Raw genomic sequence first — 13,037 nt, 5'->3', positions numbered from 1 at the left:
TGTTATCGGGAGCAAGTCTGGAACGAAAGTTATTGACTTTGGCGCTGTGTATCCGTTTTTATACACGTGTCGATTCTGAGAAAGGATTAGTGCTCGCCCACATTTTTTCTGTCATAGCCAATTACGAATATTGGGGGTGTAATCAGATTTGTTAATCCACCATATTTGTCAATTTACAATACAAATATGTTCAATTTTTGGAATTACACGTACTAAACTGAAAAACATTTTTTTTTAATTTTGAAAATAAACAAGTTTTTCAATGCACGCGATTAACAAATAGCCATATTATCATCGCTAATGAAAATAGCATCCACACATGTTTGCTATACCGTGCAAACTTTCAATCGCCGACAGGCCAACGTAATAGTCTGACCAGTATCCATTGTTAGTCACATTGTGTTTTATATGCCGAAACATTAGTAAAAGTGCAATAAAATACAATAGAATTATCAATGGGGCTACACTATGGTTTAAATCCCAAAGCTTCGAGCGATTCGAGCTCAGGAAATCGACTATAGCACCGGTCTAAATATATATATATATGTATTTTTATAAAAATATAAAAATTTATTTAACACTAATTTTAATTTCAGATACAAAAACGAGTATGTTTAAAAAATAACCTTCAATACGATACATAAAATATAATATTAAAAATATAATATTTTTCAATTTTAATATGATGAATTATACATATACAAATATAATATAATGATATTAATAAAACACAAAAGCCCTTTTATTAAATGTTCAAAAATATATGGAAATTAGGACTGGATCATACATTTTCAATATGCTCTAATATGTGATCCAATAACTTTTGCAATTCCACTTCTGCTAAATTCTCATTAATTTGCACAGAATTATTAGCTGGAAAGCATTATTTTGTTTCATATAATATATTTGATATTGTTAACTTATTAGCGTCCAATATTTTAGCCTGAAATTGAATTGAATTAGTATATGTACATTCTTGTTTTGTGAGTTTTGCATCAAGAAACAAGCTTCTTCTGTTGAATATGTTTTTACATTGGACCTTGATAAGCGTTTTTAATTGTTGTGGTTCTCCTTGGAGAAAAAGTAATTTTCCTTAAGAAGGATTTTCTTGATATAAAATCTTGAACATTCTCCGAATGCTTTGTTGTATCTTGGTTGAGGACGTAAGTAATTCTTATATTAAACACTATTTTAATTAATTTGTACATGACTTAGTTTCACTTGGATTAATTTTAAATTCTTTAATCATTTGTATATTTTTAATCTATCTATTTATCAAACTACGAAATGCCATTTTTGTTTTTACGGGTTAAGCTATCTTCTTCATAAATCTTGTAAATAAACATAAGAAAAAACAGCTTTAGATATATTTCTTTCATCAAATTTCAAACCAGATTCTACGTGCAGTTGAGTAGTCTGTAATTAAAAAAATAAAATCTAGTTAATAGTGTATAGCACATAATGCAAACTTAAAAAAATATGATATAATCCACACTGTTTAAAAATATGGTATGGTAACTTCAATAGAAATATCCATAGTGCGCAACAAAACCAAAACTCGCAATAAAAAATAAAAACAAAGATATAAATCGTTTCAAAATAAGCAGAAATTCCAAAAAAAACATGTTTTGACAAGTAAAAATAATTGAGTAAATGCGGTAGATAATGATTTTGATTCTTAACGCAATGAAGAAATAAAAAATTGTTGAAAGGAATAAGGAAAGAATTTGATACCTAATATAAAATTACTTTTTTGTAACAATTTATTATCTCATAAAAATGGTTTAGAACCATTGTTGATATAAATAAATAATAACATCACAATACTTGCCAACATAACCACCACAAAAGCCTTACTGTTGCATAAATACTATACAGCATTAAATTTTATTACTTATGACAAGTCAACAAATAGTGTAAATTAATTCTAATCATAGAATACCGAATTAATATGAATATTGGAAATATTAAATAGGTAATAAGTGCCATAAATGTATTAAAAACAAGAATAATATCATTATAATAACAAGATTTCAAAAATAAAAATGATCAAATTATTTTTAGCACAATTAGACTAACTGATATAAATTAAATACAATAATGTATCCGATCTTATTTTTTTGTATCAACCTATCTTTTCAGTCGTAAAATCAGACTAGTACTATATTTAGCGTTTATCCTATTTCGGTTTTGAAGCCAAAAATTATATAAATGCGATAGATTTATTCAAAAACCCAGTGACACGATTTCAGTGCAGTTGAAAAATAAATATTAATAATAAAGCAACTTGAAAACGCAAATATAAGATGAGAGAAATGACTATTCAGCTTTCAAAAAAATGCATTTAAAACTCAATAATATATGCTTAATATTAGGGCTTACTATGGCGCATTTATGTTATGTAATCAAATGACATACTTTTTTTGGACTCATTCTGAGGACCAATTAACTATTTGATGTCTCTTATTAGCTTGACTATCACGTTATTTTATATGTATATATGTATACATACACAAAAATCTAAGATGAATAGATTATGCATATTTAAGTCATGTTATTTGGTTAAGATTAAATACTTGTTTAATGTATCTATAGTACATAAGAGGCATAAATTTTGATGGCACATAGAATAACAATAAAATGCAAATTAAAACGATTTTAGACACTGCACCTAGTAAACTTCCAGTATTATTAACAATTTATGAAATATAATAGAAGATCTCTTTACTTTAATTACTTATTTTTTGACAATCATATTTGGCAGTAAAATATAGTATAATTATCAAAAAGATAATTTACTAAAATGAGAATTTAACGATCACAATTTCTATTTAAAATAATACATTGTGTTAGAAAATGCGTATAGAGTAGTATATTAAGGACTATAATAACAACAGTATCGCTCATTAAACCACACCAAAACATTAAAAATATTAATAATTAGATACTTTTTATAGTCAAAATAAATATTTGTCAACATTGATAAATTTGGCTAATGTACATATATTAAAAAAGTTATTCAGGATTCTCCTCTTGTTGTTTTATTAAATTCCAGTAGTGTCCTTTCAGTTTTCGTAAACTTTCATGATTTCCCATCTAAAAATAAATCAATATATAATTATTTTAGTTTGAATATCAATCTATTTTATGACAAATTTAATCATTTACCTCAACGATCTTTCCTCCCTGCAAAACTACTATAATATCAGCATTTTTCACTGTGGAAAGCCTGTGAGCTATTACAAGTACGGTGCGACCCTGTCCGGCAACTTCCAAAGCTTGTTGGACCACTTGTTCTGATTCGGTGTCTAAAGCACTGAAAATTTGAGAAAAAAAATAAAATCGTGTGATCGAGATAGGAATATATAACCTAAAATATTTATATTATACCTTGTAGCTTCATCCAGAAGCAAAATAGGAGGATTTTTAATAAGAGCTCGAGCTATAGCAATTCTTTGCTTTTGTCCACCACTCAAAGCATGACCACGTTCGCCGACCGTTGTATCGTATCCTTCAAGAAACTCTTTGATAAAGTTATCAGCGTTCGCTGTCTTTGCTGCTCTTTCCACCTAGAAATATGGAGTTGTGTTTAATGATTATTAATTGTTTGTAAAAACGTTTATGGAGATAAGAATGAATTTCAGCATTATTAGTAGACAGGTTAGCTATATATGTTTGGTGCATGGGGTGTGCGAGTAATATAAAAAATTTGTAAGTGTCTGCCAACATGGGAGAGCTTAAAATCAGAATCTTGAGTAGCGAACCGCATTGTTTACTTGTCAAAGTTGACTATTTAAAGTCAACTATTTTTTAAAAACTAAAATATAAAACAATCGAGATAACCAATAAAAACAAGGTAATTCAATATAAGATTGGTTGATCAATTGACCAAATGCTGACCTATGATTGATTATTTATATTTATCTGGATTCTATACAACTTTTCTTTGGAACAGTGATAGTAAGAAAAAATATTTACATTATTATTATTAGTAGTCATATGATTAGTAGAAAATTAGTAGTCTCCAAGAAACATTCATCATGAATATCGTTTTGGCATATTTTAGTACAAATATATTTTTTCCTTTAAAAGCATCTCGGAAATTAAGCATTTTATACAACATACTTTGGTGAGAATCTCATGATATATTTATATTTAAAGTTATGTTGTATTCTATAAATAGGTATTTTAAGACCAAAAAACAACAATACTATTTCGAAATATGATAAAAAATAGAGCACCTGTTTTAATAAAACACAACAATATTTTGAGACTTTATAAATATTTAGGAATAATTATATTTATAATTTTTTTAACCTTTTGGGCAATTTATACTATTATTATGTATTCTCAACCAATTTTGTGTATTAATTCAAATGCAAAATTAATCTAAATGGAAACAAGTAATTAGATGCCGACATTCGATTATATAATTGACCATTGCTATATAAAATTTGCTTGTTAGGTAAATTTTTAAAGAAATACTAACAAATATATGTATTATCTCAATTTTTTTTATGTTGGTTTTATCATAATAAGATAAGTCTAGTTAAGTCAGTCCCATTCTCAGACATATACATATATAATACATATGTATATAGGTTAACATCAAATGAAAACGAGTCTAATACTAAAATTCAAATAAAAATCTTTTTAGAACACTATTTCATAATTTTTCATTAAACTGATTTTCATGATGTAATATCTAAAAAAAAAATATTAACCATATAATGTACAATGGTTTTTGCCGTTTGATATTCATTCTAAATATCGCTTTTTAAAAGTGTAATATCCCACATTTCTTATACATCTAAAAAATATTCTATAAAAAAATCATACTTCAAAATCTGAAGCACCTGGTTTTCCATATCTTATATTTTCTCTGATGGAAGTTGCAAAAAGAACTGGTTCTTGATTAATATAACCAATAGCTTTTCCACGCAACCAATTCGGATCCAAATCTCTCACATCATATCCATCAATAGTCACTTTTCCGCCATTAACATCATAAAATCTATAATCGAATAAAAATAGTTTTAATAAAAAAGTAAAATATTAACATAAATATAATAATAACCTTTCCAAAAGTCCAGCAATTGTAGATTTGCCATTACCAGAAGTTCCAACTATTGCCACTACTTTTCCAGATGGTATTTTTAGATTGAAATTCTTTAATATGATCTAAATTCACATTCATTAAATTATTATTATACATATGTTATAAACATAGCTTACACAATTTTAACTTACTGATTCAATTCTAGTGGGATATGCAAACGTTACATCGGAGAATTCAATATCACCGAAAAATTCATGATATAGTATCTTTTTGCCGCCAAGGATAGGCATATTACTTTCTTTATTGATGTACTAAAATAAAGTCATTAAATAATCAAATCTATTTCTGTAAATAACTGTACCATTTGAGTAACAAACCTCAAATATTCTACCTCCCGCACTTAATCCTTTAACAATAGAGCCAAACAGTAATGATAGTTGAGCCGTTGACCTTTGAATGGTTTGTGCATTTATCAAAAATGCCATCACGTCGCCTCCCGTCAATTGTCCAGTTGACATTAAATGACCGCCTAAATATAACGTCCCTAAAACCATACTGTTTAGGAAAAGATTAGTTCCAGCTTGAAAGAGACCAATTCCCATTCCAAGCTCTTGAGCTAAATCAGCTGCTTTATTAGTCTCTTTGGTAAAAGCTTCAATTTCATATTCTTCAGCGGCAAAAGCTCTAACTGTTCGAATGTTACTCAAAGCTTCTTCAGCTAAGAGAGTAGACTTTTCTACCTATAAATTGAAAACATCTAGTTTTAATATTACATATTTGACGTTGATAATATAATATATATATATATACTAACCTGCTCCTGTGCCTCTCTTGATAGTTTACGAAGTAGAGATCCTATAAAAGACCCACCGATAACCACTGACGGAATGCATAACAATGTTAATCCTGTTAATTGTGGTGATATCACCAATAAGCTGCCTGCTGATCCGATTACCTAAAATATAATAGTTAATATCAGTATGAATTAGTAGAGAAATTATAAGAAATATTCAATATGCAGATGACACAGCTATATTTACAGAAAGTATTAGCACAGAATATATAATATTATACAATATATAATTGTTCTAAGCCTCAGTATTGAATGTTATGTAATACAATTTCTAAGCTATCTGTATATTATATATTATTTTAAATAAAAGTATGTGTAAATGCTTTAATTATGTTCAAGTGTAATTTTATAGCCTAAAACTAGGACCGTAAAAGTGTTAATGGAAAGCAAAATAGAAGGCAAATGTTTTTATTCACTTGTTATTATTCAAAAGCATCCATAATTGATCCAGTCAAGTTGCATAAGGTATGATTATTACAAAGTACATTACAGAAAGCTTTTCAAACAAATCTACAGATAGTCATCAACACTTAAAACACCTATGCAACTAATCTGTTTAAATTATTAAATAACATACCTGTGTCATAGCACGAAGTCCATTAGAAATTGTCTGTTTGAAGCAACTTTTGAAGTCTTGAACATCGACAGTTAACCTTTGAATATTGATAATGAATATGTATTTAATATTATAAAATATTTATTTATTAAATGTATATTATAAAAACCTATTTAAAAGCTCTCCAGTCCTTTCTTTATCATAAAAGGCAATGTCTTGCTTTATCATTGCAGTGAATAAATCTTGTTTCATTTTAGAGGCTACACCTTCGCCTATTTTAGCCAGAAGATGTATATACAAAAATGTAAAAATTGACTAAAAATACATTGAAAAAATATTATTAATAAACATAAAATTACATAGTGTTGATAAATATTATATACAAACCTGTGATATATAAAGTGCTATCAATTTTAAAGCAGGTAGTTTCACATTATCTAAAAAATTTAGTCTATTGCCATTCCTAAGTGCTGCTAAAATATTTACTACGCCTCCTATCAATTGAGGTATATAAATATTAACAGCAGCTACGATCAAAGCAGCCTGAAAATAAAATAAAAATCGTGAGACATCTATGAACGTTTCATGGAATATTTTTATATGAAAATATACTGACGGTAATGGCAGCGATAAAATGCCATCTGTGGGGCCAAAGATAATTCAAAAATTTATTCCAATCAAAATGTTTCTGTTCTTCTTTATAATCTCGTTTGAAGCCTATTACTTTATTTATGGGTGCTTGTTTGCAGTGGACGATATAATTTTTAGCAAATACGTTTACTAAAACGCCAGAACATATTCCGATTCCGACTTTCCATGAAGGTAACAGGAATACATTACTATATTTGCATTCTGCAACTTTAGATATGCTTCTATTTATGCATGAATGTGTCTCTTTACTTCTTGATACAATGTTAGTTTTCCAAATGCAATTTGAGTTATGATTGTTTCTGAAAATTAGACATATTAGATGTTAATCAAATGTTATCTATTATTATACAACACATAATTACATAAGTGAGCAATTAAATTATTAAATAAAAATACTGAACATTTTGAATAAATTATTTTTTTGTCGTTAGCAAGATTCAAATAAATTAATAAAGCAATCTGTAATAAGAAGATTTAACCAATTTTTCCATAATTATATAAAACTTTAATATCGATATAAATATACGTATTTTACTGAAATATAAAGTACACGTAAAATATTACATATTCATCGAACAAATTGGAAAAACATTGAGGTTATGTTCTTGTTTTGAGATATTGTAACAGAAAATTTATACTTACATTAAATTACTTTTAACATACGATTGTCTGAGTATGAATTTAAACATTTTATAGCGCAATTTCCATACTTTTTGTTAATACTAATTAAGTAGTGACATTTGTATGGCTCTACAAAAATTGACAGTAGTCCGCACTCGCTCGTTATTTGCGTGCTCGTTACTTCGAGTCATATTGACGAATATATTATTTATTAGTTTTAATATATATTATATTGTTCTTTATATTTGCAAAACCATATTTTTTCTAGTAATTTATATAATCAAAATTAAATTTACCTTTGCTAAATCAAATTACTCTTTATTTTTAAAATCTTACTCCCCTTTCGAAAAATTTAATTTAAAATTTATGCCTTTTAGTAATAATTGCATAAAAAAATATAAATTTATTTTTGATGTAAATATTATATTTGTTTTAAGTTTTTTATTTACTTAGTTTTTGTGAATTTCATATATTAATTGGCAATTTTACGATAAATTAATTTAGGGTACTATTATAATACCATTAAAAGTACTGATAAATTTAAAACATTTCATAAACATAAAAATACTACAAAGTTTTTTTAATATTTAGTATATAAACTTAAAATCAAATGCTTGTTTTTGAGTTCAGTAATATACCGTATCTATTTCCCAGTCAAATTATATTATAATTACAACTAATATTTATTTATGTCGTTAATATTATAATGCATATTAGAAAGTTGCTTTAAAATATATATTAATATATCTATGATCAATAATATTTAACATTAATAAAATAATGTTTCTGCTTTTTACACGTTTCGTTTCAATTAAATGTTACATGTGATAAGTAGAGAATAGGATTTCTGTTTAGATGCGCAATATTTTTTACAAAATTTTTATTTATATTGACTTTGTGGTATAATCGATTTAACCATTTTACGCTTTCTTGTGACGCTATGATCGAAAAAATATTTTTATGATAAAATTTATAGTACCGCCAAAACAGCTTTTAAAATTAACGTCGTACGTTTAAGGGAGGGGTGATTAGCGAAAGTCTATAATGCAGGGGCTTGGCTTCTGTAACACAGGGGCTTGGCACAATGTCATATCTTGTTATATGGGGAGGGGGGCAAAATGTCACGAAAAATCTGTGACATAATGTATGAAGATGAGCGGCTGTTTTGTTTCATGCGAAAGCACTATTTTACAAATAATGGAAAATTTAAGCAGAATTGCTTCGTTCTATTCTTAACGTTCGCAGCATTTTAGTCGTAAAAAATAAAAAATAAGTAAAATGGACGCCACTATTTTAATTTTAAAAAAAATGGTTCTCTAATTTCAGATGTTTTACAGAAACGGCATTTCTTTGAAATCTAGCTTATTTTTACCACTAAGAAGCGCCCACTAGTCGTGTAAATTATAAAATAGACCCTAATAAAAAACAACATAAAATGATTCAAGTATAATTTTGCGTTTAAATTTTAGACAGGATATTTACGGCAAGGATCAATATTAAACTTATTATATATATAGCTGAGTAACACACTTAGCTGTAAAAAATTAGAAAATTGAAAAAAATAGCATTTTGATTAATCATATTTGTTTATAGTAATATAATGATACAAATTAATTCATCGTGTAATTTTACATTTTTTATCAATAATTACTATAAGTAAAATAGTATTGATGACATAGAAATAATATACAAGCATTATATAATTGAATGAACCCCAAATATTTTAGTGAATTTTATGATAAGTATAATATGAAACATATGTATAATACATATATACATACATACATATACATATATTTTAGAAGTATAATTAACATAAATATAAATTTTTCGATTATGTTATGCAACTATTATAAAATGACAACTCCAAATACAGGAAGAAATTATATTTCTAAGTGCTTCTGGAAATCTAAATTAGTTCAAAGCTGACCGGAATCCCGAGATTCCGGTACTCTAGAAGATATACTAGTGGAAACATAGATGGAAAAATAATGGAACCGAAGCAAAGATATTCAAGAATTTCTGCGGTCTGGGTGATAATGTTTATCGAAAATTTAATAAAACTCGCCAACGTTCCGGGAGCAACCCTTATTGCTTACAAATTCGATAATGCCTCGAAGGGGTGCCGCTCGTCCGTCAGTCCTACCCATCGGAGGGTTATTGACTTAATAGCTTGATTTATACACTTGTTGTGCTAAATACAAATCTATTATTGCCGTTTTATTAAATCTTTTATTCATATGCGATCGGGGGTGCGTCGACTCATCCCCCCCGAATCGCACGCATTGTTCTCGATAAGCGCCGGCCAAATGTTGCATGGTTCAAGTTTATATTTGGAATGTTTGAACGCTTGATGTGTGGTTGAGCTTGAATTTAAATAAAATATATAAAATACTAAAAACACTCAATACTTCATAAACATGTCAATTAATGTAAAAGTCGATGAAAGCAATTTCTCGATTCAGTATATGATGCCAGTTATCATCCAATCAAATTCTTTAATTTATTGAATGCAAGTGGATTAATATTATACAACACCTCAATGTATATACAACAGATAGTCATAGTATATTAGTGAGAAATATATATCCACCAAACTGCAATAAAACGTTGTTGATTGAGATGACATTTAACACATGTGTGATTGAGGCAACGATCCTGACTGTCAGTTAGGAAGTTACTCAATAAAACAATAATTCTCTTTAGATATATTTGCAAAGGATCAAAAACTATATGTTCAAGCAGATTAAATTATTGCGTATATGAGCATGGGTTGAAGAATATGATATAAGCAATTAGATAAAACACGCAAAAGAATATTTTAATTACTATTATATTCTGAAGTTGTACTTAGTGGCAAATGTGATAAAAATTCTTAAAGTAAATGAATATACTTTATTTTTTAATACATATAAAGTAACAAAAAAACATTACAAAGGAGATGAAACAAACTTTTTAAAGAGTAAGATCGTTTTAATTTTTAACACAACTTGACCACTATATTTCATGAAAGTGCATTCCAATATTTTAATACATATAATATTACACAATACATCAAACACTAACATGTGTGATGTACGAGTATAATATTAACGACGTCTGGGTGCAATAGTACCTACCCCTTGCTCAAAGCAAGCCAGATGCACAAGTGGGTGCTTAATTTCACAGTACCCTTGTTCTTAACTGAGTCCTCAGTCCAATGCCGAAGCTCACTCCATAATTTAATTGTTTCATTGCCATTGTTTTACACGTAATTGCATTCGCCGCGTTATATCCGCAAGCAATAAACCAAACCATTCGATAAACCAAAATAGACATTTGGTCGAACAATTCACGTTTATCGAATCAATATTCTATGACATATAAAGGCACTAGGATTACGCTAATAACCTCAATGATTTACGACATATCCGTAAGTATCAATTTACAAGGGGCGGTTTTCAGAATGGACCATATGACGCGAGACAGTTAAAAATCACCCCTCCTATATTTATATTAATAATCGTAATAGTCAAATTCGTTCCTAAGATTAGAGGATTATCTGTCATGGGTCAATATAAACATAGCAATTTATCATTCGTGTGTGGATTTTGTTATGAGCGACGCTAATATTGTAGAGTCATGCATAAGCACACGTTGACAATGTGTGGTGTTAATAATTTTATTTTTAAATGATACTTATACTGTTATTATGAAGAAGAAAAACTGTGTCGTGAATTTAAGGCAGAAAAAATGAAGATTGCGGAAAAAGTAAAAATCTATTCGTTGTCACTGATGAACTTAGTTAAAAATTAAAGACAATATATTTTTTGTTGAATATATATAAGATATTCTCTATGAGCTAAAATAGCTCGTTATTAAATAATTTTCAATACTTAATATGTACGATCCAGATCGTTTTTAGTCATCCAGGTAAACCCTCCAATGTAAAGATCCTTATGGGATTCGAACACAGGTCTTTCATGTTAAGATATATTTTCTTGGTTTGTTTTCTGAATATCTGATAATAAACACTCGCTTGTAAAATTCTTGGGTATCTTTAGGCGCCATTTACTATAATTGTTTTCCAAATGTTACACTTTCTTCTTCTTGGGGTTAAGTCGCGTATTATATATAAATGTGCCATTTTACTTACTTTTTACTTAAAATTATAATACAATATAACAGTTTCCTGCTGATTTTTTTTTTTATTTTATTTTTACTCAAAGTTACACAATATATATATATATATATATATATATATATATATATATATATATATATATATATATATATATATATATATATATATATATATATATATATATTATATGTTACAGTGAATTTGTATTTAATGAATTTATATCGGAATACATTTTCATCGATAGATACTATATATATTTTTACTATTAAAAATAAAATTTATGTGACAATGGTTAGAGAAGTAAATTGTCATTTAAAAGGAGTAAAACGAGCAAAAAAGCGACGTAAATTGTGGTCTTCGATTGACAGTTGTGATCGTTTTAAAAAAATAGTAGGTAGTAGGACGACACACTCATGCACCGCCACTGACATATACGGTAATCGGATAAAACACGATCATCACGTTCTGTTTTATCATGTTCTGTTCATTAATTGAACCACATATATGTACATATGAACAAATATAATTAAATATTAATATATATTTAAAACCATAACTAAAACATCTTCTAACTTTTCATGTTTTAAAGTTATTTTTTATCTAGCTTCATAAAAGTTTATCTGAAGAGAAATTGCACGCTGCACAGTTGAATAATTAAATTAATTTTAAATATATATATATATTGAACAAAATTAAATATTCAAGAACAGTATTTGAAAGTTTCGTAATTATTGCAAGCGTCAAACAAGCGGATCAATTTTTTTTAATTCCGAAACTATTGTATGTTAAAAAGTGATCAATCACAACGAATCTCGGATCGATAAAACATCCCTCTAAAACTTAAATACATAGTAACTTTAACACTTTTGATGTCAAACTTATTTAGGTAGTATACACACAAAATAATAACTACTGAGGATTATTAGAACTAAATAAAAAAACTAACTTTTAGATGGCATAAAATAATTCTAATTTTTTTTTATTTAATTAATTTTATAATTAGGAAATATGTTTCCGTCTGTAAGCGTAAGGATATATGGCTAAACGGATGCCGTCGATGAAGGTCAAACTTTGTGCGTTTTTCTACCTGCTTTTCTTCACGCGAGTCTTACAAATCTCATTCATTATCGCCTGCGAAATCTCAATTAACGAAAATATTTTTAGGCAATGGTAT

At 27.6% G+C, this 13,037-nt stretch overlaps 1 protein-coding gene across 1 annotated transcript; it reads right to left on the bottom strand.

The window, feature by feature from the left end:
- Positions 1-2,852: 2,852 nt before the first annotated feature.
- On the bottom strand, positions 2,853-7,916 carry LOC148229573 (mitochondrial potassium channel ATP-binding subunit). Its single transcript, XM_088197513.1, has 13 exons — positions 7,762-7,916; positions 7,085-7,418; positions 6,856-7,011; positions 6,638-6,783; positions 6,490-6,565; positions 5,874-6,014; positions 5,437-5,799; positions 5,251-5,370; positions 5,078-5,181; positions 4,840-5,014; positions 3,391-3,569; positions 3,169-3,316; positions 2,853-3,096 (listed from the first exon to the last, which is right to left on the bottom strand). The coding sequence occupies exons 1-13, from the start codon at positions 7,806-7,808 to the stop codon at positions 3,016-3,018; spliced, it is 2,070 nt and encodes a 689-aa protein (XP_088053639.1). The 5' UTR covers positions 7,809-7,916; the 3' UTR covers positions 2,853-3,015.
- Positions 7,917-13,037: the final 5,121 nt, after the last annotated feature.

The sequence above is a fragment of the Plectrocnemia conspersa genome, unplaced genomic scaffold (genome assembly GCF_051122295.1).
Source record: "Plectrocnemia conspersa isolate PC_06_02 unplaced genomic scaffold, ASM5112229v1 ptg000011l, whole genome shotgun sequence".
Classification (NCBI taxonomy): Eukaryota; Metazoa; Arthropoda; class Insecta; order Trichoptera; family Polycentropodidae; genus Plectrocnemia; species Plectrocnemia conspersa.
This window is presented reverse-complemented; position numbering and strand designations above follow the sequence as displayed.

What these genes read in the sequence shown, in the direction of transcription:
- LOC148229573 (XM_088197513.1), bottom strand. Translation starts at nt 7,808, where the DNA reads ATGTTTAAATTCATACTCAGACAATCGTATGTTAAAAGTAATTTAAT. An exon ending in CAGGTGCTTCAGATTTTGAA is followed by an intron (nt 3,570 to 4,839) that starts GTATGATTTTTT and finishes CCATATTTCTAG; the next exon opens with GTGGAAAGAGCAGCAAAGAC. An exon ending in AGGGAGGAAAGATCGTTGAG is followed by an intron (nt 3,097 to 3,168) that starts GTAAATGATTAA and finishes ATTTATTTTTAG; the next exon opens with ATGGGAAATCATGAAAGTTT.